Below are 27,986 nucleotides of genomic sequence, written 5' to 3'. Positions count from 1 at the left end.
TTAAGGATAATAATAAACATTTGAAGAAATTCACTGGTGAAAGGAAATTTAAAAATAAATATAATATGAAACCTAAAGGGAAACCCATCAAAACCGAACCGGGTACTTCAACGTTTTCTAGCGTAGACAGAAGGAAGAGACCGTATGAAGCCAATAACGAATCAAGAAATCAATATCCACCTAAAAAGCGAGACAGGAAGGACTGTATATTTTGTCACGGTGATCATTTCAATGATAGTTGTCCGCGCTTTACAACTTTAGCTGAGAGAAAAGGCAAGTTATCTGACCGCTGCTTCATATGTTTTAAATATGGTCACAGACAAAACACCTGCAGAACAACACATGTCTGCCATTATTGTGGGGCAAGAAACCGACATAACAGAGCATTATGCCCTGACAAAGAACTGCAAAATACCACGACTACGTCTACTTAAACAACAAAAAATCAAGATAAACAACCATTTTCAAACAACTGTAGTAAACAATTAAACAACATAAGACATGATAACTTCATGAAAATATACAGAGTTTTGTTAGAATGTATTATACAAATAATCATTAATCACCTGATTCATTATTCAAGTTGTCAGAATGTCTGCCTGAAAAAAGATAGTATAATGATAGAAAATTCATGTAATTTGTTAATGAAATTTAGATGCCACAAAATTGGAATAACCGCTGATGTAGAAAAGGCTTTTCTACAGATAGGCCTGAATGATAATGACAGAGATGTCACAAGATTTTTATGGTTAAAAGATGTATCCAAACCAGCAGTGAAAGAGAATCTCATACATTTAAGATTTACACGAGTACCTTTCGGAATTATATCAAGCCCATTTTTATTAAATGCTACAATCAAAATGCACCTATCCAGATCCGACAATGACAAACTAAAAAATCTAGCCAACAATATATATGTAGATAACGTTTTGACAGGAACAAACAGCGTCGAAGAAGCAACAAAACTGTATAAAGACAGCAAAGACGTATTCAAGCAAATATCAATGAACCTTAGAGAGTGGAGTTCTAACTCTAAAGAATTTATGCAAAATATAACAGATGCGACTACAGATAAAACTGTGAAAACTCTTGGTCTGAACTGGGACTTAGAAAAGGACTCTAGCAACTGGCCATGCCCACCCGTACGACACCTCTCCTTTTTCGAGGGGGAGGGTCTGTCGAAAGAAACAATACATGAAAATGAAATGAACCTAGATAAAGAAAATCAGTTTAAAAAGAATAGTCACTTGAACAAACATCAGAAGCATCAATCAAAAATCAAAGATATTCGTACAACAACACAGACAAACAATACAGATAACAGAGTAAACTCAGAAACACAAGAAATAAGAAGTATACAGAAACAATATTATCCAGATGAAGTCAATAACAAGGAGACCAGTCTTACCCGTAACCTAGGATTATTTAAAGATGTGGACGGAATCCTTCGATGCGACGGTCGTCTGACACACTCCGATTTATCGTATGATGCAAAGCACCCAATTCTTCTGCCCAAAGATTGCGATTACACTACAAATGTTATAAGGAAAGCACATGAGAACAACTATCATGTTGGTATACCTCACACCCTTGATATAATCAGACAACGCTTTTGGATTCCACAAGGAAGAGCACAAGTACAAAAATATATCCGTAAATGCCAGCAATGTGTGAAACATGGCGGAGGACCCTACTCCTTACCAGAAACTCCTGCTTTACCACCTGAAAGAGTAAAGTATGAGACAGCATATACATATGTAGGTGTAGATTACTTTGGACCAATGTATGTTAAAGAAGAAACTCAACAAAAACGATGGATTTGCTTATTCACTTGCTTAGTCGTTCGTGCTATACATTTGGAGCTAGTAAAAGACATGACAGCAGAAGAATGTTTACTAGCATTTAGAAGATTCATGGCTACCAGAGGTGTTCCTACTCTGATTGTAACAGACAACGCACTTCAATTCAAACTACTATCTGAACTAATGACAACTAAAAGTTTAACAGAGGAAAATATACAATGGAAATTCATCCCTCAGCTGGCCCCATGGCATGGGGGCGTATACGAAAGATTAGTGGGTGTTACCAAGCACTGTCTTAAACGAACACTACAGAAACATCTATTGAACGATACCCAACTACTAACCGTTCTTAAAGAAGTAGAAAGTGTCGTCAACACAAGACCATTAACCTACATAGGTACTGGTTTGGAACATGTATTGAAACCAGCAGACTTCTTGACACCGGGAAAATGTCTAGGACTACAGATGTCAATGAAGGAAACACCCGTTAACGCCACTACAACCAAACAACAACTCATAGAAGGTTGGAGACGTGGTGAGACTATCATGAGAGAATACAAGGACATGTTCATGAATCAGTATCTGCTTAGCTTAAGAGAACGTTACAAAAATTCAACCAAACAACCCAGAGTTAAAACTCACAATGAACCATGTGTTGGGGACATTGTACAAATGAAAGGTGATACTAAGAACAGAGAGAACTGGAAAGTAGGGAAGATCGTTGAATTAATTAAAGGAGCTGATGGATTATGTAGAGTCGCTCGAGTGAAGATCGACAATGGTACATTTACGAGATCCTTATTACACTTATACCCTTTGGAAGTAGAAGATGTTCCAACACCTAACAATTTGTCTAATCATCAATTAGAGGAAGAACCTACAACAAGGATAAAAGAAATGAAATTAGAAGAAAGTACAGATTCTTCAGTGATACAAAGAGAGTTTTATCCCGATGTACAACTAGAAATGGAGCTCGACACAGTTGACAGCATGGACGTGGACACGGCACATAGCAATGAGATGACAGAGGAGAACCTCAACGTTCCAAATACAGACAAAGATATGATAGAGTCAAACATAGAGCATAAATGTGATAATATAAACTTAGAAGCTGATATGGCTGATGAAAACTATGAGTCAGAAGTAAACCAGTCTGACAATGAAAGGCAAATGAGGGCTGCGGCGGTCCAAGCTAGGGAAAAAATCCGAGAGTGGACCCGCCATCTGATGACCACACTTACTGCATCGTTATAGCTCGCTCGGCGGGTGTGTCGCGGACTCCCGCGATGTGTACATATTTCAACAGGCAACACATATGACAGCTTCAAATTAGTCTATGGTAAGCTGACGTTTCCTTTTCCTTTTTGATTGCGCCATCTTTGTGTGTCAAAGTTAGTTTGGGAACGTGCGATATAAAAGTTATAAATAAAGTGCCTCGTGAAAGCCACATGCATCTTCCCTTCGGCTCTCCAAAAGCTAAGTATAGTTTGAGTATAAAAGAAATAAAAGAGGACATGGTTGTCCCATTCACATATTTATTTTCTTCATCATGATCTCCATTTAGAACGAGAGATCTGTCTTATTTGAGTTTGAGCTGCTTATCTTTATTTGAGACCAATGCGCTTAATAATCACTATAATTAATATGCCTTAAAAGTTAACCTGAGGTGAAGATGATGTGCATGAGTTTGGCGAGAGAGGAGAATATCGTTTGCCCTTAACCTGTTTGTCTCACTTGCGTACTTGTCGAGAGGCTATGTTTGCGGCTACGGCCGAAGTGAAAGAGGATTTAACCTTTTATATAGAGGCTATGTTTGCCTGGCTACGGCCGAAGTGAAAGAGGATTTAACCTTTTATATAGAGGCTATGTTTGCCTGGCTACGGCCGAAGTGAAAGAGGATTTATCCTTTTATATAGAGGCTATGTTTGCCTGGCTACGGCCGAAGTGAAAGAGGATTTATCCTTTTATATAGAGGCTATGTTTGCCTGGCTACGGCCGAAGCGAAAGAGGATTTGATCCTTGATATAGAGGCTGAGTTGCCTTGACCATGGTCAGTGACGAAATAGAGGGATTACCCTTAGAGTATGAGGCTGTGTAGCCTTCTTACGGATATTGAACGAATGCGTAACGTTGTGTTGCAACCTGTGCAATTACTTATGTGTTGACATACGAATATGATCATATTATGCGTTATAACCAATCTTAATAAATCCAATATATGGATATATCATACCATGTTTACAAGTCATATTATTATTATTATTTTAAACCCAGATCGGTTCATGCTATGAGCCAATAACTATGCTAATATAATTCTACAACATAAATACATTCACATATATCATAATTCTCATATAGATAAGGAATAATAAGGACCAAGTCCTCAGGATAGTTTCCCAATTGATTGAGATAGTAAAACAATAACAATCATAATACTTCAATATATTCTTGGTATTACTATAATAACAATTGTTCATGTTATAAATACATAGGTTGTGTACCTTAGTGACCCATGGTCATAAAACTATTTTCTATACAGGTGGTGGCATATAATCCGGTGGAAGCTATCAGCTGTGCTGAGAGCTTATGGGCGAGAGAGCCACCGAGGTCATATCTTCAGTTCAAGGTATGAATCATTTCCTTCTCAGTGTAACCAACCTCTTATCTCAACAATGTTAGCGAAGCAGATGATGATGATTTGTTATATTACTAAAATGATGTACATGTCAGGTCAAAGGTAGAATTGTACCTCATTATCTAGGACTGAAATTGTTCTCCCAAACTCACAAGCAAATGAGAGCTCAGGCAAGAAACGTTTTGTATCAGAGTCGATACAAGAGTTACCCGATTTTACATGTTTAATATAGTTGTATTTTCGCAAAAGTTTTTACTTAATAAAACTATTGAACTTCCTTATAAATAATTAAAGGTAACTACGCTATAAATGCCAGTTTATGAGTTTTATGACCTTTACTCGTCATATTATCAATCATTGTTTATCAATTATCAGTCAGCTTGAATATAAGACGATAACATGACAGCCCTACATTTACCTACTTAATTTGCAATGTATTATGACATTTATTACATTGGTAATTTGGTAATATCAGCATAGTATTTGAAGTTTGTGCATTTTGGGAAACGAACTTAACTTCTGGGATTTTGGCATTTTTTTACTAGTCGGTTTTGAGATCTAGGAATGTTAGCAAATATTTAAATGAAAGATACAATGGTGGCATTAATACATATTATAGTAAACGGCCATAAATAATGCACATCGGTTTTTCGTCTTCGTACCCTTATAGTTTCGCCATGTCTGTCTGTCCGTCTGTCCTTCCGCGGATAATCTCAGTAACCGTTAGCACTAGAAAACTGAAATTTGGTACCAATATGTATATCAATCACGCCAACAAAGTGCAAAAATAAAAAGTGGAAAAAAATGTTTTATTAGGGTACCCCCCCTACATGTAAAGTGGGGGCTGATATTTTTTTTCATTCCAACCCCAACGTGTGATATATTGTTGGATAGGTATTTAAAAATGAATAAGGGTTTACTAAGATCGTTTTTTGATAATATTAACATTTTCGGAAATAATCGCTCCTAAAGGAAAAAAAGAGCGTCCCCCCCCCTGTAACTTTAGAACCATATGTTTAAAAAATATGAAAAAAATCATAAAAGTAGAACTTTATAAAGACTTTCTAGGAAAATTGTTTTGAACTTGATAGGTTCAGTAGTTTTTGAGAAAAATACGGAAAACTACGGAACCCTACACTGAGCGTGGCCCGACACGCTCTTGGCCGGTTTTTTTACTTATGTGACGTTAAGTGTCTCTTTCCAAAGACCGATGTGCATTCTTTATGGCCGTTTACTGTAACTAAGTTGTGACTTTTGTTTGTTTTGCTTATATTGATAAGAGTCTTGTTTTAGCGACCCTAAATAACCTGAGTTCTGTCTATTTTTCAACGAGAATTTAGATACAATGCGATCTGTTGAGGTTGCATACGATTCAGCACAGGAATCCAATACCGCACGTAGTTATTTCTTAGTAGTTTGTGCCGCAATATAGTAAATGCAATAATTTCGCATCGTGTAAATGGGCCCGTGCTGCCAATGCAGGAACTGAACAATATGTGTCAGAAATCACTTAGAAATTTTAAAAATATTATTCATAGAAGTTATAAGTACTGTAAGTTTACCTACATAGAGAAACAATGAATTGGATTGTTATGCCATTTATTCTTACGTCAATCGAAGTGACAAATATGACATAGTGATGTCATGGACATGGTCATTCATGGGGGCAAGCGAAAAATTTGAACTTATATTTCAATATTATTTCACGATTCCTGTGAATCAATCTGTATTCATATTATATTATTACGCATTATGGCACATTGCGCGTAATAAATAATAATTATCAATTACAGTAGATTATGATAGGATGGCACCACCTTATTTTATGTGATTACAGTAGATAAGAATATTCAGAACCTCAAAACTGTTTGGTAAATTATAAATAGTACAGTCACCGGCAATAATATGATACACTTCGAAGGCCTTTCTCACTGCTCTTCAAATAAGATCGTGTTAGATCATTTTGCAGCCTTTGAACAGTGAATTATTATAGCTTAGTGACTGTAGGTACTAGTACCTGCAGATAAAGTACTAAGTACAGAATAAACATAAGTTAAGCGTCCGCGTCATCTGGACTTTGACATTTATCTTTAAAAACATACAAAAAATCTCGCTCACGGAATTTAATAAAATAAAAGTTATTGACCGGTTCTTCTTTCAAAATAGCGGACATTTGACGTCATAGTGTCCATTTTTGGAATACGATTTGGATCGAGAATACTTTTAGCCTCTGCCTTTTATTTGTTACTAGTGGTCAAGTTCGAGTAATTATGGCAGAAGTTTTAAAAGAAAATGTAACATTTACTTTTACAATAAAACTATCAGCGTGCGTGTTCGTGCATCGTGTTCCATAGACTCATCTATGGTCTTATAGTAACAGGTCTTATAGAAGCAGACAATGGTAACTTTCGAGAAGCACCTTGTTTGATGACAATGATGACTGATGCCCTAATCGGCCGAGGAGAAACCAACATAGTCGGCAGGATTGACAAGAACTTTTTGCGGAAATCGGCGCTGAAATAACCTAACTTCCGTTTTGTCGATTTTCAGCATTAACCATGGCTCATCATACAACACCAACAAAATACGAGTTGTCTGATGGATGAGTGATGGCTCTATAAATAAGATCATGTCGGATATTTTTGCGGCCTTCCTTGTCCTTCCTTCCTTCCAGAAAAGCTTCTACATTTTAAAACTAGACTGCTTAGTGTGTGACTTGGACACTGTCCATATAACAAGTGAAAGATTGCCAGAGATATAAACCCACATCACATTTATCAAAGAAAATAGATGTAGACTTTGTAGAACTTTGGATATGAAATATACCTACTCGTACGTAAAAACGAAATAAACAGTATAGGATAATTTTAATAATCACTTACGTATACACAAATATAGACTAAATAGAGATCGTCCACATTACGTCAGAGCGTAAGGGGGGTCATACTAAAGCGTGTCGGGCCACGCTCAGTGTAGGGTTCCGTAGTTTTTCGTATTTTTCTCAAAAACTACTGAACCTATCAAGTTCAAAATAATTTTCCTAGAAAGTCTTAATAAAGTTCTACTTTTGTGATTTTTTTCATATTTTTTAAACATATGGTTCAACAGTTAGAGGGGGGGGGGGCGCACTTTTTTGTCCTTTAGAAGCGATTATTTCCGAAAATATTAATATTATCAAAAAATTATCTAACTAAACCCTTATTCATTTTTAAATACCTATCCAACAATATATCACACGTTGAGGTTGGAATGAAAAAAAAATATCAGCCCCCACTTTACATGTAGGGGGGGTACCCTAACAAAACATTTTTTTCTCTTTTTTATTTTTGCACTTTGTTGGCGTGATTGATATACACCGTGTCCAATAAGTCCGAATACTCACATTTTACCTCAGTTCTAAAGATATAGGGATCACAGGCCATCAAATTCTTATTTAAATTAAAGAGTATATTCCTCTTAATAAAATACAAGCACAAAGTACATGAAATTTCCGAAGTGTCTAAGAAAAACAAAGAGGTAAAGTGGCAACAAAATACTTGCTCGGCACGCAGGTGACGAGTTATTTTTTATAAGCAGAATCTGTATGTGATAAAACAGACGCCACGTGTCCAAAATAAACTATTATGGGTACCGAGGATAGATAACGTTCCGGGCAACTAGAAAAATGTGCCTAGGTTCCAGAGCTCACCATCGGCCCAGGTGTGGGATGCAGTATGTAAGCGAGGTAAACTACCTTCAGTACTTACAGATAAAAGCGTTAAAATCAACGTTTTTTTCTTTAAAACCAAGGTTTTGGAGAAAAAAATGCCTTAAAGTTAAAAAGGATGCTTGGGAATGAGTATCATGTGTCCCAACAAGACGCAGCTCCAGCACATTCGGCAAATGGTATTCTAGCGTAGTTTCAGACTAATTTGGCAGTTTTTTATCCGAAACATGAGTGGCCACCCAGGCCTCCAGGTTTAGGCGTATTAGACTATTTTGTATGGTCATACATGCTTTGAAGACTAAATTTTTATAAAATCATAAACCTAGATCATTTCAAAAAGATTATCGAGAGTATTTGGGATGAAATGTGAAGAAAACGGTGCGTGCCGCGTGTGATCCGTTTGAGAAGCGTTTGAGGCTGGTAAACAAGTTAATGCTGGAGTTATTCCAAAACATTTGTTGTGAATGTAGTAAATAAGATTGCCATTCATAAAATATAATAATAATGTAGTAACTATTTGTTCATTTTGTTTTATTGGCTATTTGTGCTGTATTCAAACTTATTGGACACGGTGTACATATTGGTACCAAATTTTAGCTTAAGAGGATACGGTAGCGAAAATGCTAAAAAGGAAAAGAAAATGCTTAAATATACAAGTGTTATTAACTAGATTTCTCGAAAAAAAATTGTCCATTAAGAACAACTCGGTCAAAAGATATTTCAAAAAAAATCTTTAAAAATCGAGGTTCCGCTCTCGACTCTTTCCTCCTTCAAAACTTAATCAATCGGAACGAAGTTTGAGAATCTGAATAACAATAAAATAATCTATGTCGGACCGTTTAGCTTTTTTAGTTAATTGTTACCAATCTTGAGTATCACACCTTTTTTTGCGCCACAATAAAAAAGGCCGTTTTTGGAAATTTTTGATTGGCTCTAGAATTAGGGTTGCCAACTTTTTTTTAGGGAAATATAGTATTTTAGAAAATTCCATCTATAAAATATAGTACACCGAAATAAAATATAGTACGGAACAGATAATCGATAACCGAGTCGTAGAAATCGTTTTTTCTGCCCACTGTAAGGGGCTCCACTCGGTTTTCGTCGATTTTGACAAGTTTTGTGTTGTATTGGTTCTCTTATTTTGTCGTCGAAAATTGTAAAACGACCGAATATCACTTCCCAACTCAAGTTTCGCGGAATTTTATTCTGCCGAATGTTCATTTCCCAACTTATCATAATTGTTTTATTTGCTAAGCTCACGTTCACTAACTTAACATTTGGCCTTTTTTTAAAAAGCAAACTTGTGGATGATGTTAGAAATTATTTGTAACTTGCCTAATGTTTCGTTGCGAAACGTTATTTGTCCAAGAGTTGTTTCAGCAAGTGAAGCATTTGACAAATGATATGTCTGGTAAAAGTTTAGATGGATTTTAATAATCTGCTTTACAATATTCTACCAATTGAAAAGTTGCTAAGTGTTAAATTGTTAAAATGAAACTTTGGCGAAATGTTGGTTGGCATGGCAAATGAAACTCGTCCATAAATGGTTTTGCGAAAAGGCCCCTATTACCCTATTTGTATTTTTGTTTTGGTGAAGGATCTTACATACTTACATGAAATCTAGACATTTTATGAAATTTAAACTTGCAAGAGCGATTTTAATTTTAAACTAATTAAGGCAAAAGTTTTGATCAAAGAACCAGTTTTGGTCCTAGTTCAACTTTGATGCTAAATATCACAGAATCAATGAGCTGTGAAGTAATTATGGGATACTAGTTTGCTTAAAGACGATGCTGTTAATATGATAGGCTTTAAAAACTATCATAATATTATAATACCAATGGATTCAAATCGAAGCTGTCTTAAGAAATGCTGTTATTTAATATATCGTGGAATAACCTAACCTAACCACAAAATTAAAATTTTGAAAAAACCCCCGACCGCGACGTAGTAGACCGATTTGCATAAAACATGGCTAAGAACACTCCCGACTAACTGAGCTTTCAGACAGACACGTCAAACTTATAACAGCCCGTCGTTTTTGCGTCGGGGGTTAAAAAGACAAATGTTTGCAAACAACGGTGGCTTTATATATTTGTAACTGTAATAAGTTCATGTCAGAACGAAGTAATGAAATGTACAATGGATGTCAGGTAGAAATGAAAGCGCGAGCGTAGCGAGCGCGAAATTTTTTTTTATTATAAAAACGCCGCCCCTGGCGGTTTGATCCTAGTGTAAATTCGCCACTAGCAAGGACCCCAAAAATATAGTACTTTTGCGTACTATATCTTTGTCATATAGAATATAGTACGCTGGGCCAAAATATAGTACAATACTATATTATATAGTACGGTTGGCAACCCTATCTAGAATCTTTAAAAAGCAGAATATCAAAAAAATAAAAACGGTCCGACACAAATAAAAATAATAACAATCTGTGTTGAAAAAATCATTGCTCTATCTTCAAAAAAACCGGCCAAGAGCGTGTCGGGCCACGCTGTGTAGGGTTCCGTAGTTTTCCGTATTTTTCTCAAAAACTACTGAACCTATCAAGTTCAAAACAATTTTCCTAGAAAGTCTTTATAAAGTTCTACTTTTGTGATTTTTTTCAAATTTTTTAAACATATGGTTCAAAAGTTAGAGGGGGGACGCACTTTTTTTTCCTTTAGGAGCGATTATTTCCTAAAATATTGATATTATCAAAAAACGATATTAGTAAACCCTTATTCGTTTTTGAATACCTATCCAACAATATATCACACGTTGGGCTGAGTGGTTAGATCAGTTACCCAAACGCGTTAGTTCCGCATCGCGCCGTTTCCAGTCGCATTTTTCCCCACTAGAGTTTGTTGTCGTTCATGTATGTTTCTATTGGCATGTATTGACAGGCGATCCTTTATCTAACAGTTTTTTTTTTCCTAATCGTTTATTTTACCAAGAGCATTTACCACTTGTCGACCTTCGTCCCATAGCATTTTTTTCTATTCGATTGATGTTTCAGACGCAAATATTAACAGTCGCTCTTTTAAATAGGTTGATCAACAAAAAATAGTTACGGAAAATTTATATTTGTCATTGTTTACACAGAAATCAAATCCGAGATTAGATATCCATTAAGGAAACTTAAGATTTAATATGTTTAAATTTAATGTTATTGTTTCCTCGACGATGTCAAACTCACTGAATTATGTACAATAGAGCTGAAACTTTGCATGTATACCTATGTGTCTAAGTCAAATTTCATGGTTTTAGAACTGTCTCGATGAGTATTAGCTGCCTGTGGAACGAAAGTACAGTCAGCGATAAAATTAACCAACCATTTTTACCTAACCGATGTCGACAAAATTTGATATATTGTGTCAAGTCCCCGTGATGATCTTCAAAGCCTAATGCTGTAGACCCACAGATTACGTGCCGGTATGAGGAAATTCAGATGTGTAAATTTGACTATACTCCGTTTTTAGGATTAGAAAAGTCGTGTGATTGTCGTCGTGCAATTTTTAGGTACAATTAAGGCCTGATTTAGACGGCGTGCGAACTCGCATGCGATTTTAGTTACATTGCGGGCTGTTGAGGTTACATTCAATTTTGCACAGCCATCAAATACCGCAATGTAATAAAACTCGTATGCGAGTTCTCGTACCGTCTAAATGGGCCCTAAGGCTAGGGTTGCCAACTTTTTTTTAGGGAAATATAGTATTTTAGAAAATTCCATCTATAAAATATAGTACACCGAAATAAAATATAGTACGGAACAGATAATCGATAACCGAGTCGTAGAAATCGTTTTTTCTGCCCACTGTAAGGGGCTCCACTCGGTTTTCGTCGATTTTGACAAGTTTTGTGTTGTATTGGTTCTCTTATTTTGTCGTCGAAAATTGTAAAACGACCGAATATCACTTCCCAACTCAAGTTTCGCGGAATTTTATTCTGCCGAATGTTCATTTCCCAACTTATCATAATTGTTTTATTTGCTAAGCTCACGTTCACTAACTTAACATTTGGCCTTTTTTTAAAAAGCAAACTTGTGGATGATGTTAGAAATTATTTGTAACTTGCCTAATGTTTCGTTGCGAAACGTTATTTGTCCAAGAGTTGTTTCAGCAAGTGAAGCATTTGACAAATGATATGTCTGGTAAAAGTTTAGATGGATTTTAATAATCTGCTTTACAATATTCTACCAATTGAAAAGTTGCTAAGTGTTAAATTGTTAAAATGAAACTTTGGCGAAATGTTGGTTGGCATGGCAAATGAAACTCGTCCATAAATGGTTTTGCGAAAAGGCCCCTATTACCCTATTTGTATTTTTGTTTTGGTGAAGGATCTTACATACTTACATGAAATCTAGACATTTTATGAAATTTAAACTTGCAAGAGCGATTTTAATTTTAAACTAATTAAGGCAAAAGTTTTGATCAAAGAACCAGTTTTGGTCCTAGTTCAACTTTGATGCTAAATATCACAGAATCAATGAGCTGTGAAGTAATTATGGGATACTAGTTTGCTTAAAGACGATGCTGTTAATATGATAGGCTTTAAAAACTATCATAATATTATAATACCAATGGATTCAAATCGAAGCTGTCTTAAGAAATGCTGTTATTTAATATATCGTGGAATAACCTAACCTAACCACAAAATTAAAATTTTGAAAAAACCCCCGACCGCGACGTAGTAGACCGATTTGCATAAAACATGGCTAAGAACACTCCCGACTAACTGAGCTTTCAGACAGACACGTCAAACTTATAACAGCCCGTCGTTTTTGCGTCGGGGGTTAAAAAGACAAATGTTTGCAAACAACGGTGGCTTTATATATTTGTAACTGTAATAAGTTCATGTCAGAACGAAGTAATGAAATGTACAATGGATGTCAGGTAGAAATGAAAGCGCGAGCGTAGCGAGCGCGAAATTTTTTTTTATTATAAAAACGCCGCCCCTGGCGGTTTGATCCTAGTGTAAATTCGCCACTAGCAAGGACCCCAAAAATATAGTACTTTTGCGTACTATATCTTTGTCATATAGAATATAGTACGCTGGGCCAAAATATAGTACAATACTATATTATATAGTACGGTTGGCAACCCTACCTAAGGCTGACATGTTTCACTCTTTTTTTAACCATAACATGAACAACTTATTTCTAGAGATGACTAAAATATTTGATGAAACTTAGGTAAAGTCTACCGTTATTACTCTGATCGTTAAAAACAAGGACGATAAATTATGTATTGTTTTTATGAAAAAAATCGTTAATGACTTAATACTTATCTTCGGTACCATCGGTAGATTTTACCTAAGTTTCATCAAATATTTTAGTCATCTCTAGAAATAAGTTGTTCATGTTATGGTTAAAAAAAGAGTGAAACATGTCAGCCTTAGGGCCTCCTCATACCGGCACGTAATCTGTGGGTCTACAGCATTAGGCTTTGAAGATCATCACGGGGACTTGACACAATATATCAAATTTTGTCGACATCGGTTAGGTAAAAATGGTTGGTTAATTTTATCGCTGACTGTACTTTCGTTCCACAGGCAGCTAATACTCATCGAGACAGTTCTAAAACCATGAAATTTGACTTAGACACATAGGTATACATGCAAAGTTTCAGCTCTATTGTACATAATTCAGTGAGTTTGACATCGTCGAGGAAACAATAACATTAAATTTAACATATTAAATCTTAAGTTTCCTTAATGGATATCTAATCTCGGATTTGATTTCTGTGTAAACAATGACAAATATAAATTTTCCGTAACTATTTTTTGTTGATCAACCTATTTAAAAGAGCGACTGTTAATATTTGCGTCTGAAACATCAATCGAATAGAAAAAAATGCTATGGGACGAAGGTCGACAAGTGGTAAATGCTCTTGGTAAAATAAACGATTAGGAAAAAAAAACTGTTAGATAAAGGATCGCCTGTCAATACATGCCAATAGAAACATACATGAACGACAACAAACTCTAGTGGGGAAAAATGCGACTGGAAACGGCGCGATGCGGAACTAACGCGTTTGGGGAACAATGCGACTGGAAATGGTGCTACGCGGAACTAACGCGTTTGGGTAACTGATCTAACCACTCGTTGGGCTTGGAATGAAAAAAAAAATCAGCCCCCACTTTACATGTAGGGGGGATACCCTAATAAAACATTTTTTTCCATTTTTTATTTTTGCACTTTGTTGGCGTGATTGATATACATATTGGTACCAAATTTCAGCTTTCTAGTGCTTACGGTTACTGAGATTATCCGCGGACGGACGGACGGACGGACGGACAGACAGACATGGCGAAACTATAAGGGTTCCTAGTTGACTACGGAACCCTAAAAACCAGGGAGGAAATAGTCGAGAGCGCTTGTATGGAGAATTGACCCCTACCGTCTCCAAAAATATATCAATTGCACAAAGATTAACTGAAAAATATGCCTTAAAGTACCTTTAACTTTGTCTTTGCGTCAATGACAAGTGTTTATTTTTCCCTGTTACTTTATGTACCTACAATAATGGTAATGTGTTACACTATCTCTCGCAATCTGTAGTTGTAGTAAAACACATTTTTATTAATTACCTACCTACTATTAATAGTATTAATACCTACATATTTAAGGTGAACATACTTCTATTACCCAAGAAGTCCGTTGTTCGTGATAACTTGATAAGGTCTCTGTAGTTACTAACTTGACACTGCAAACAGGCTGTCATGGGTTCAAATCGGCACGTATCACTGAGTTTCACACATTAATTTTTAACCAACACATTGAATTGACCAAAACTGAATTTCTGATATAATCACACAACATATTTTTATGTTATGTGAAAAATGTATCACAGCACAGCTGAGCATACAAGAATTCATTAAAATTTGAAATTATGCTTACATATTCATCTATACAAGTCCTTGAATTTATATATGCTGCTGAGTCAATACTGAATATGGATTAATAAGTTGTGTATTACAATTGCTATTTTTCAGTAAAATTTCGTATTGACAGTGCTGTTCCTTATCAGTTATCACATAGTATTGTTTATATTTGTTTTCATATTCAAAAATGAGAAATTGTCAAATATCCATACTAATATTATAAACTAGCTTTAGCCCGCGGCTTCGCTCGCGTTAGAAAGAGAGAAAATGTAGCCTATGTCACTCTCCAATCTCTCCATCCCTTCAACTATCTCCACTTAAAAAATTACGTCAATTCGTCGCTCCGTTTTGCCGTGAGAGACGAACAAACAAACAAACACACACACTTTCGCGTTTATAATATTAGTATGGATGGATGGGTGTGTGTGTGTCTGTCTGTTTGTCCGTTTTCACGGCAAAACGGAGCGACGAATAGACCCGATTTTTTTAAGTGAAGGTAGGATTTAGTCTCTTTCTAACGCGAGCGAAGCCACGGACAAAAGCTAGTTATTTAATTAAACAAAGAACGAACGAATGAAATAACTCTAAAGTACAAGTCATGTACATATTTTAATTACTTTTAGGCCCACTCTTGCACCAACCACTTGTGACGATCCGATCATCTCGTTTCGTACAAACCTATGCATGCATAAATATAATATTATTTTCATTCCAAATAGAAACATCATTCAAAACATCGGTAGCAAAAGTTCTAGGAAACAGGTCGAAACTCGACTTGGCGTCAGGCGATGGTGCGCAGCCAATCACGATCGAGATGAGCGCGTCGGCGCTGGAGGGTGCGCGACGGATGCCCATATATGGTAATACAAGCGAGCAAGGTCGTCGGGGCGCCGGGGGGACGCTAGCGTGGCAGGTTCGGGCGGGGCCGGCACCCGAGCGGGCTATATAAGCCAGTACACGGGGCGCAGGGGGACATTCAGGAACGAGTCGCGGGTCGAAGCAGCCACGGGGAAATCTCTCCAAAGATAAGAAGGAGTCATGTGAGTTCTTTATCATTTATCACTGTTTTTCTTTGTGTTTTTAATATGATGTTCTATTGTGCTTTGTTATATGACTATTTTGTGGTACTTTGAAACATAACTGATTTATTAAGGGTTTTTATTATACACTTTGAATAATCTATAGATTTTAAATATTTCTCTGAAGTTTTGGAGCATATTATATTATGATTTTATTAAAATGCTTATCTGCATATTTTCTGTGTATGAGATCCAAGGGTCTTCCATTAATTTCAAAGAATGCTGAAGCAAACTAAATTATATTATATGAGAACTTATTACAATGTTAATTATATGGTTATTTATACAAGCTTTTGCTTTTAAGTGAACTAAGGTTCTAAACAACTTCAGAAAAACAATGCTTAACTGCATGTTTTTGTGTTTGAGATCCAAGGGTCTTACTTTAAGTCCAAGGAGTTCTGAAGCAAACTAAATGATATTTTATGTGTTAATTATATGGTTATTCTGTACAAGCTTTTGCTTTTAAATGAACTAAGGTTCTTAATCAACTTCAGAAAATGCTGAAGCCAATTATATTTTATTTATTCTTCAGAAATAAAAGATTATTTTTATTTCTTTATACGTGATATTATATTTTTATTATTTATTATATCTGTAGAATGAGCTGCTAATGGGGACTATATCTTTGGAGGTTTAATTGCTGAAGTATATGGGATAGCTGGGTTTTGAGAAGCTTAGGGACTAGGTTCTGTCGGGAATGCCAGTTTGAATTAAATATTTTTTATTTCGGGTTTGTTTTTGATAAATTAAAGAGACTCAGGTCTTTTCTCTTGCTAGTTGGCATTGAAGTTATGATGCTTGTTTGGGCAGGAGGTCCAGGCTTGAGTATATCAGCTAAGCGTAACGTGACAGTTGAGGCAAGTCTTGTATAGCAATGCGTACGAGCTTACCACATACAATGATGGCCATTATATGGAATTTTCTTGTTCAAATATAGTGATTGTAATTTTCATTTGTCGATATGTTGGAGGAGAGTCTGGGGTTCTATGGTTTATAAAGATCAAAATTTTTAAGAGAACCGGTTGATAGGTTCACATTCCAGAAAAGATGATTCTAGGAAAGGATCCAAGGCCTGGCATTTTAGATGACAGAATAGGCGACCTTACCTCATGCGCAAACCAGGGGGTATTTGCCTAAATAAAGCCCTAAATACAAAATAAAACAAGGGGTTCTTGGAATTCTTGAATTGCAGTGTTTTCCTTTAAATTATCTTGAATAGTATCAATATTGAAGATGTATGTTCACTGATTCAATATAAAATAGAAATAATTGAAATAGAATTCCAATTTCATATTCAATTCGAAGAAAGAATTGAATTGGTAAATAGCTCTACGTTGATGGTCACAGCTTAGTATGTATTACCGACTATGTATTGTAATTCATACTAAGACGCGTTGGGGATAAAACACCTTTAAAAATAAAATTCCTAAAAATTTGCCAAATAAATTAAATTTTTCACCTTAATTATTGTATTTTATTTCTTTCTACTTCACAAAGTGTATATTTGACTATGAGAATTGAAAGAATATGTTGGTTGTAATTGCTCTATAAAATAAATTATGTATTGGTACTCATCTATAGGGAATATCAGAATAGCGGAAACTATTATTACCTAGGAGGTAGAATTTCTAAATATTAGGGGAATATCTAGTGTGTTGAAACTTCCTACACTTGAGAAAAGGATTTGTGGTTGCTTCGTACAGCTTAGGCGTCCTACCTTTACTAAACGATCACATTTTATTATTTTTCTTATGGCCAATCGTTTTAAATGCAGAACAAAACAAACAAAATAAATTGGGATTAAATTTAGGGGTAGTTCTTAAGCTTAATGGGTTCTTGGGTTGTTAGATATATGGGGTGCTTATAGTAGAGAATAGGTTAGGGTAGGTGGGTCACCTTTTGACTGTTACAATTTGGTGCCGTGACCAGGATGGGCTATTTGTGATCAGGACGGGCATTTGTATGCCATGTTGCGCTTGTTTTCTACATTAGAATGTTGTTAGCTTCATTTGTTTACATTTGTTCATGTCTTTGTTTTACTTAAGAGTGTATTTGTTTTGTTTTGCAAGTGACATGTTTTAATGTCACAATTTGTTGCAGTGAAAAAGGACTCAAGTTGTAGTTTCAACTCATTGTATTAAGTTTGAGTAGTTTTGATTATACGCATCTTATTTATATACAGTGTAACTATAAATTGATTACTAACCTTACAGCATTCAACGGGTTTGAAGACAATAAATGGTGATTGACCATTTTCTTTCCACATATCACTTAACACTAGTTCACAATTCACTTACACAACATGTGGTAGTTACTGAATATCTAACACATTACACATTTTAACTAGATTTGTTATATTTCGTTTCACAGTAAATGATGAATTTCACTGATAGGTTACGTTGTTTTGCCGGCTTCAATAGTCGTGGAATTGCGGTTAAATTATCACTTATTTTTGTACGGGGGTTTTACCTCATTGATTGTTATGTATGCGAATATATTTCCACTTGATAATAGAATAAATATTACTTTAAAAACTTGATAAACAAGTGAAAACACGGAAAAAGTTGTTTGTTTTTTTTGACAAACTATGGGATGGGACTATTGTTACTAGTGAGGAAAAGTGCCATCTGTCAGTAAATTTTAGCGGGCAACACTGACAGAGCGAGTATAGTCTGGTGGACTACGTGGTTACTAGACAGTGCGCTCAGGTTGAAAATATACGAGGGATTCAAAATTTCATCACAAAACGGATTTTGATTTTTAGAGGGTTTTATGTCTTTTTTCGACAAAATTGTTCAAAAATACTGTAAACAGGGGTTTGGAAGGTAAATTTAGTATTGTATTGTAGGATTAGATAAATAATAATAGATACCTAGTTATTTATTTTACAAGGGGGCAAAGTTGTTGTTTAATCGTATTTGTTAATGTTGATATTCACGGAAGCGAGGGATTCTAGTATTGAACCGCGAGCGTAGTGAGTGGTTTGCTGTTTGACCGGACGTGCTAAAGTTGATACTTGAGTATCTAAGCGAGGGATTCTAGTATTGAACCGCGAGCGTAGTGAGTGGTTTGTTTGTTTGACCAGACGTGCCAATGATGATGTTTTAGTATCTAAGCGGGGAATTTCAGCATTGAACCGCGAGCGTAGCGAGTGGTTTGTTGTTTGACCGGCCGTGCCAAAGTTGATACTTGAGTACTTAAGCGAGGGATTCTTGTATTGAACCGCGAGCGTAGCGAGTGGTTTGTTGTTTGACCGGTCATGCCGAAGTTGATAGAAGGGTATTGAACCACGAGCGTAGCGAGTAAAAACGACGCGCTACGGAGTGCTATAAGTCTGTCTGTCTGTACGTCTGTCTGTCTGTACGACTGTCTGTCTGTTCGACTGTCCGTGTGTCTGTCAGTCTGTTCGACTGTCCGTGTGTCTGTCTGTTTGTCTGTACGTCTGTATGTATGTATGGCTGTCTGTCTGTCTGTATGTATGTATGTATGTCTGACTGTCTGTCTGTACGTCTGTCTGTCTGTTCGACTGTCCGTGTGTCTGTCTGTCTGTATGTATGTATGTATGTCTGTCTGTCTGTCTGTATGTAAGTATGTTTTTCTGTCTGTTCGACTGTCTGTCTGTCTGTGTGTGTGTTTGTCTGTGCTATCGTAGCTCCCGAACGCAGGAACCAACTTATATTTATTTTTTGTTTGAAAACTGAATTAGTCGGGAGTGTACTTAGTCATGTTTCATAAGAAAGCGTAGGAAAGTTAGTTTTAGTGTTTAGTAATGTTAGCGAGCTAAAATTTAAGCTAAAATCTTTTATAGGTAAAATTGATCAGATTTAGGGATTGTGGGGTTTTCAAACTATGTCACATAGGAGGATACTGGTCAACAAATTCGAGCTTATGCTAACAGCGTATGTGGCTCAGCGGTAGTACATCGGACATGTGATTTGAGGATCCAGAGTTCGAACCTCCGATGGGATAATCAAATTTTTCTGTTTTTTTTACTTTTCCTGTTTTTCTAGGATATTTGGGTAATTTATATTTATATACAGTTATATTTTTGATTTTTTGATTTTGATTATCTATAGAATTTATGAATATACTGTTATGCTATCGTTTGTAAGGTTGTCGCCGATTTATTGTTACACCTACGTTTCGATACGTAATGAATGATTCAGTTTAAAGTTCTAACGACCATTATAGATTTTGTTGTTGGATCAGCGAGAAAGAAAAATCTACTTAAGTAGAATAAAAAGGGAAATTCCAAAAATAATACATCATAATTTATATTCACATATTTCTAGGCAACTTAAATTTCCTGTTTTAAGTTTTATTTCTAGGTTAAATATTATTTCTAGGTAGTTTTAGTTTATTTCTGTAAGTTTTACTTTGTAAGTACATAGCCGCAATAGGTTAGTTTCAATGACTTCAACATACCTACTTGTTTAGCATTTATTTAGTATTTTACGTGTAGTAAGATCAGTCGATAGTCGCTTTCGTAAAACTAGTGCCTACGCCAAATCTTGAGATTCAAACGAGAAGAGGGACGGCCGGGCTCGCACCCGCGCCGCCGCCTCGTCGCCTACCGCCGCCGCCTCACCTCACCGTATCGTCACGCGCCACGCGTTTGTCAGCCGTCGCTGCCGCCGCCTCATGCACCGCCTCGCCTAGTCATGCTCCATGGGCTAGTCAGACCGCTTACCGTCGCCGCCTTGCCTGCCGACGCCACCTTGCCTGCCGACGCCACCTTGCCTGCCGTCACCGCCTTGCCTACCGTCGCCGCCGCCCGCCGTCGCCGACTAGTCCCAACTGGTTGACGACTACTTCAGATAGAGAGCTCTGGAAAACCTAGGAGCAGGACTTTATCCTATAGAATAGGGGTTCTCACTTAAAACTTCATGTTTTTAACTTACCTTTACTTAACTTACTTTTATCTTTACTTAATCTTAGTGTTGATAGGTATAGGTCTATTGTATGGTTATCAGGCATTAGAGTAGGAAGTTCTATAATTTGATATATGGTCAAATTAGAATAGATTTATGTTTACCAACGGCAAACAGGATAGTCTAGTGAGTTGGATTTTGTTGGGAGTATGGCACAAAATAACGCCTGTCATTATGTAATAGCAATTCTACGTAGCGAACGATTGTCGTCCTCAACATTTAGAATATCATTGTTTATATACGCGGTTAGTGTAAGGTTTCATGTAATCTTTATTCTATTAATTAACTTGTATTAGTTCTTATTCAGTCTCAAAGCTCATTTTAACCCCTCAGATTTTGTAATGAGCTGCCATATAGTTTATAAGACGTTCTTATGTCGTCAGGGTTTGAGTGTTAGCAACTAAAGCAAAGATTACTTCAGCTTTCTTCGTATGAATAGTGGCACTGAAACTTGGTAATTCGTGTGCTCTGCCTACCTCTTTATGGGATATAGCCGTGATTATATGTATGTATGAGTAGAAATATGAAAGGGTTTCAAGAACAACACTGAAGGAACGTTTTTGTAGGGATTGTTTTAAGGAACTAACATTTTAAGTACATATCATTAATCATCATCACTTAATATTATAAGCAAGTAAATATGTAAATATACTTTATTGCACCATTTTACACATTACATTTATGTATACATAATGTTGAGTGAGAGTATAAATAGGTAGCAATAGGCAGTCTTATCATTAAAAACCGGCCAAGTGCGAGTCGGGCTCGCGCACAAAGGGTTCCGTAGCAGCAAATATAATAAACCAATAACTTAACCAAAATTACAGTTAAATCAACCTATCTCAAAAACTATAAGAGATACTTTGATCAAACCAAAAATCGTTGAAAGAGTTAATTAGCATGCATCACCTCTATTTTTTTTAGAATTTTATACCCCGTAGTTATAAAAATAGAGGGGGGGGGACATACTTTTTACGACTTTGAGAGCTGATATCTCAAAAACCGTTCACTTTAAGAAAAATGTTTTTTAGAAAACTTTATATCATTTTAAAAGACCTTTCCATTGATACCCCACACGGGTATGTACATCGAAAAAAAAATTTTCATCCCTCAGTTACATGTATGGGGGCCCCAACCCCAATTCTTTTTTTTTACTATTTAGTGTCATAATTTTGTAGCGGTTCATACAACACATATTCCCATCAAATTTCATCACTGTAGTACTTATAGTTTCCGAGTAAATCGGCTGTGACAGACGGACAGACGGACAGACGGACATGACGAAACTATAAGGGTTCCGTTTTTGCCATTTTGGCTACGGAACCCTAAAAAGCGAATAAAATATAGTCTATGTCAGCGACTTTTACAACTTTCTTTTATGAATGTGTATAAGTATGGCTCGCAAAGTCGAACTTGGTTTTAAATGTCTTCGATTGTTATGTCTGCCCCATGCAGATAAACTATAGAATGAATCGTCATCGGCGTTATTTCCGGACCGGACCGATACTACTTTGAAATCTTCAAAAAAAAAAAGTGTACACCTATTTTAAAGGCCGGCAACGCACTTCCAACACTTTTGGTGGTTCCGGTGTCCATGGGTGGCAGTGATCGCTTACCAGTAGGCGACCTGTCTGCTTGTTTGCCTCCTACCCCATAAAAAGTTATATGTTTTACCAAACATAGTCACATAATGTGTAGATATTATGTAAGTACGTTTAGGGTGAAACTTCTGTTGAAGGCGGGTTTTTGTCGAAGCCTTTCAGTAAAGTTCGAAATCAGAATAAAAGTAGATGGGAGTTGCATAATTTTTATTCCTCTTATAACATTGTGTTTTTATATTTTTAGGTCTACACTACTTATCTTATTCTTGTATAATGGTGGGTCAAGACTTTAATATAAGGGGGGGGCACGTGAAGATGCAGGAAGTTCGAAGTTGGAAGAAACCAAGATTTACAAGTTAACGGTTACCTTTTTGTTGTTTTATACTAACCCTATTTATTTTTGTTGTGTACTGTTATGTTTTTCCATTGTTTTGTTTCCCCATTTATAGCTTAGTAAACTTAGAAGTTTATGTGAATTGACTCAAGGCACAGTGGAGTAAATATCAGCCAGAAGATACTAAAAGGTTTCAAAAATTGTTGCGGGGACCGCTTTCCATCCGGCGGGCCGTATAATTACCTGTTTGTCACCGACGTGGTAGAAGAAATTGGTAAAATGGTAGAAGAAAGTCAGACTAGTTAGAGTCAGTTAGCAGTTTCAAATTATGTCGAGGTAAGTGAGCATGTCTGAATTATTATAATCTTCGTGTTTTAATTATGTAACTTTATAGATTCGGCGAGATAAACCTATAATGCTTTCAATTAAATTGGAATCGTCTTGTGATTACTTTTATTGACCCGAGATATGTTGCAACATGAGCGATATAACAACGTGAGTGCAACCGTAGTTTCATTGAGTTTTATTGTAGATTATGTTGCTCCGTAATTGTCAGTTTTAACATTACTCCGTTTATTTAAAATTAGAAAGGATTTTCATGTTATTCTTTTATATTTCCTTGAAAAAAACTAGAGACGTAGTATATTAAACGTTTTAGTCCTTAAATTAACCAGTCTTTTAAATTTTTGATAAGCACTCTTATCAGTAAACTTTCAGATTAAAATTAGAGTCAAGTAAGGTCAAATAGAGTCAAGTAGTATTGCAAACGTTTCACTCTTAACTTTAACTAGTTTCTTAAACCAAGTAGGTAAGTACTTGTTAGATCATATTATTAGACTACCATAATCGTCGAGTACCTATTCATAATATTGCTTTCGTCGTCGCCGAGTTCACGGAGGTCTACGTTCACTCTATCCGCTCAACGATATTTAGGGAGACTAGCAGGACGGCGTTCTCCCATGCTCTTAAGGCGAATGTGAGGTAACGATACCGCTCAAAACCGAACGAAACGGTGTGTTCTTGTGTTGAAGGACGAAACTCATTTTGGGTTATCGTGCCAGCGAAGTAAGTAAGTAATAGGTATAAGTAAGTACCAAGTAAGTAGTAAGTATTTGTTCTATTATATATTCTGTGGAAGTAGGTAAGTAAGTAGGTATTCATAATATTGCATGTCAAAGGAAAATTATTTTTCATACCTACTCAGTAAAATCTGCGTCTATTATATTCAATTGATTAAATCCAATTTTACATTCCAATTCTATAGTGTCGATTCAGTAAATAAGTTATTTCATTACGGTTTTCATAAACGTAGGTATTTATACTTTCTAGCTATTTGATTTTGATTTTGAAAATATACCTACATGTGACTTACTTAGAAATAGGAAAATTTTTGTTAGTCAAATTTCAACTCAATGTAACTGTCAGCAGAGGGTAAGAGTATGTACTAACTATTGTATTGTATTGTAGTACGGGCAATTTTCCGCAACCGATTTCTTGCGCGTATTTTGCGTGATGTATAAGCTAACTATTATCAATAGGTATTCTAATTATAAGCAGATTAACGAAATAAGACGTAAGTAGTTTGTCATTACCATCATTATACATAGATAAACTTACATTAAGAGGTTAAAGGTGCACTCTACTCAGGGAGTTTTCGCATTCGATATCGGTCGGATCGGATAGTGTGAGAACTGAGAACACACTTAAAGTTTAATTTAAATTTTCATAGTTGTGTTTGAATGTATGTACCTGTAGTTGTGTGTTTGAATGTAGGTATGTATAGTTTTGTTTTTGAATGTAGGTATGTAATGTATGTATGTTACGAGACTATTTAGAAGTCATTTATTTTCTATTAAGGGCTATTCATCTATTCATTTCTTTTGAAATCGTTGACGTAATTAAATAAAGCTTAAAGTAAGAGAAATAAACTATTTTCATCACCAAAACCTAAATCATAGAATTTTTGTCTGTAATTTGTGATAGATGAAGAAGAGTTAGTTTCGCAAAGAGGACCTGAAGTAGGCCAACAAGTATGTAAAGGAACACTTTTGTATTTTAAATGTAATGGTAGGTATGTGTATGTATGTTATTTTAGTAGTCGCTTGTTTCAAGTGATACGGTAATGCTTGTGGTTGAAACATGATGTTTTAGCATAACATCGCATTACATGATCCTAATAACGCCATCTAATTTCAATTTGTTGTCTTTAGAGGGTAATGGGTAGATTGGTGACAACATACATTTTTTTATTTTAAAATGTAGGGTGTTGCGAGAAGAATGAAGTGGACCGTCAAGAAGATGAGAGGTCAATGAGAAATTCCGTCATTTTAGAAATGTAAACTGGGAAGTTTAATTGTTTTACGTACGTGAAAAGGACGGTGTATACCGTAATCATATGTACAAGCGGTACGTGCGAGTGTGTTATTGTCGCGGGGTAAGTGTTATACGACTGTTCGTGTATTTACAGGACTAGTTCTAAATGTGCTTAGTGTTCATTCATATTTTTCGTGCGACATTTTGTCCGAAACGCAATTGTTCCTACGGTGGTAAAATAATCAGAAAAGATAAATGAAAGAAAATTAAACATCAAGGCAATCTGTCTTCGTCGATATACATTGCCTATTTCACCACAGTCGCCGTAGCACACGTAGTTCAGTGGATTGGGCTACGAAGCGGTAGATTACCGGTTCGAACCCCGGCAATGAAATATTTTTGTGTATTTTATTGTTTGAGTTTTTTCCTTTTAATTTGTTTTAGTTTAGTTTTAAGGTTCTTCCTCTATATTTATTTTACTTTTGTTCTTGATCTTATTGTTCAAGGTTATCCATTTGTGATTAAACTTTGGTCAATTGTTTCCTTTAGCTTATTATTTCCTTTATCAGCTTCTCACAATTTGAACCCTTTACAATACCCTAAAGTTTAGTTGTCACGGGGGCATGTATGCTAGCGAGTATAGAGAATTGTAATCATTACGACGTGTGTTAAAGATGACTTTTGTTGTGAGTTATCCTCGAGTCTGGTTATCGCAACTGATTATGTAAAAGTTTAATTCGCAGGGGGGCACGTGTGCTAGCATGTCAAATTGTAATTAGTTTGTGTAAGCACCAGATGAATTAAATTGTAAGTGTATGTGTGTGTTACTTTTGTTTCCGTTTGACTTAATTAGTAACTGGGGGGGGGGGTGCTCATCATTATCATAATGTTGCAAGGGTTAGAAGCCAGTATCTAACAGTTTTACATCTACAGTGTTAGTCAATAGCATAAAACTTGCAATGACATGGGGGCAAGTTTCATAAGTAACATGCGTTAAATTTAGTGTTAGGATATATAGTTATGGTGACGTAGTAGTATCTATTTACGCATCGCTACATGACAATATTGTTCTTTAAAGTATGTTTCTTATCGCGTGGTTGGGAGTTGAATGAAAATATTTTATTTCAGTACCTAGCAACAATGCACTACAATGTAATCACTTTGTGCGAATCTCGTTGTTTGGAAAGTTGTACGAGAACCTATTAATTAGACCTTAGCTTGATGAACCAATTAGCTACTTACACTAAAATTTATTATTTTGTTTATCAGGCATAGATTTTGTCATGTTTTTCTATTCCCAAGTAAAACTGATTATAAATAAGGGACATCCGTCTATAAGCCGTCATTTTATCCTCCACCTAGCTAAAAATATCGTGTAACTGTAACAGTATTAATTTATCGATTTTGTGTTGGGGAAACTAAAAATAAAGGTTAATCCAAGGTTCATATTTTGTTTGTAATTACGCTAACTCGACGTGTTTCGTGCTTCGAGCTTTTGAGTTACAGAGCCAGCAGCAGTTGTACGGGACAGCAGCAATTGTACGAGCCGCAGTTGCAGTAGCAGATCTATGAATTGGAGTGGCGGTCTTCGCCTGAAGCCCCTCCAAGAACATATTTGTGCAGTCAGTAGGATCTACTACTTCGGCAGAATAAACAAGTTCAAAAACATCTGAAGAGGATCTGGATAATGAAGAATGAGACGTGGGTAATCGTTTGGTTCAGGATATTTGTGGCTGGTCAGATGTAAGATGAACATGTTACCATTTTGTAGTTAGAATACCTAAGTTAAGTGACATAGCGCGTAGTTATTTTGATTAAAGCAATTGGCGTAACTAATTTGGCGTAAAGTAAAATACATTTGGCGTATATTTAATTGCAATTTGGCGTAAATGATTAAGCGTAATTTTTAGAGCATATAAGGCGTAACCAAGCGTAATTTTTAGAGCATATAAGGCGTAACTTTTATGGTTGAAGTGATGTGGGATTGGTTTTTGGTGGTTGTGGGTGGCCAGTGCATGTGCGGGGCTATGGCTTTTTGTTGAACAGCAAGTCATGGTTTCGTATGTGTAAGGGTTTATTCATGACTATCAGGAATTAATTCTAACGTTGCTCTGACTATATTTATTTTTAGCGTAATTTGTCTCAACCAATTACGTTAAACATTAAGCGTAAGCGTAAACTTTAATTATAAGTTATGTTTTGTAGTATAGTATACTATGTAGATTTTTTCAATATAAAGCACAATGCAGTAAATATTTTATTCAAAAGGAAATGGGATTAATTTTTTTTTACTGTCAATATTTTGATTGTTTGCAACTTTGTATTAAACTGTATGAAAGAGCGAGTGAGGAAGAATAAAAGATGATTGAATGGAACATGTATGATATGTGTGTACGACTCAGATGATGTATGTTATATGTAGATGTAAGAGAGGATGGATGAAAGAATTGATGTATGATTTTGTATGAGAGAGTTTATTAAGAGTTGTTTATCATCAAATATTGACAACAGTTATTGTTATTTGCAAACGGGGAAAAGGGGAACAAAGATGTGTTATCAAGAGAATATTGGTGTTAGGTTAAGGTCATACCTTTTATAGGTAAATTCTTTTTGATAACACAATACTCTACAAGAAGCTATCACTATTCGTCCGTCACACTCTCTATGAACGAGTGGGTTTGCAGAAGGAGTGTTTTGATTTAGTTTGCTTAACCTATC

The 27,986-nt window shown here is 35.8% G+C and overlaps 2 protein-coding genes across 2 annotated transcripts in view; one reads left to right on the top strand and one right to left on the bottom strand.

Annotated features, from left to right (window-relative positions):
* LOC125231971 (sphingosine kinase 1-like) overlaps positions 1-27,986 on the bottom strand; it is a 78,685-nt gene that overhangs the window by 44,452 nt on the left and 6,247 nt on the right. The gene's annotated exons all lie outside the window — the stretch shown is intronic.
* Positions 1,400-4,629, top strand: LOC125232218. The gene is made up of 2 exons (XM_048137853.1): positions 1,400-3,141; positions 4,342-4,629. The coding sequence occupies exon 1, from the start codon at positions 1,782-1,784 to the stop codon at positions 3,054-3,056; it is 1,275 nt and encodes a 424-aa protein (XP_047993810.1). The 5' UTR covers positions 1,400-1,781; the 3' UTR covers positions 3,057-3,141; positions 4,342-4,629.

Source organism: Leguminivora glycinivorella, chromosome 12 (assembly GCF_023078275.1).
Source record: "Leguminivora glycinivorella isolate SPB_JAAS2020 chromosome 12, LegGlyc_1.1, whole genome shotgun sequence".
Taxonomy (NCBI): domain Eukaryota; kingdom Metazoa; phylum Arthropoda; class Insecta; order Lepidoptera; family Tortricidae; genus Leguminivora; species Leguminivora glycinivorella.
The sequence above is the reverse complement of the archived record's forward strand: the minus strand, read 5'-3'. Positions and strand labels throughout refer to the sequence as shown.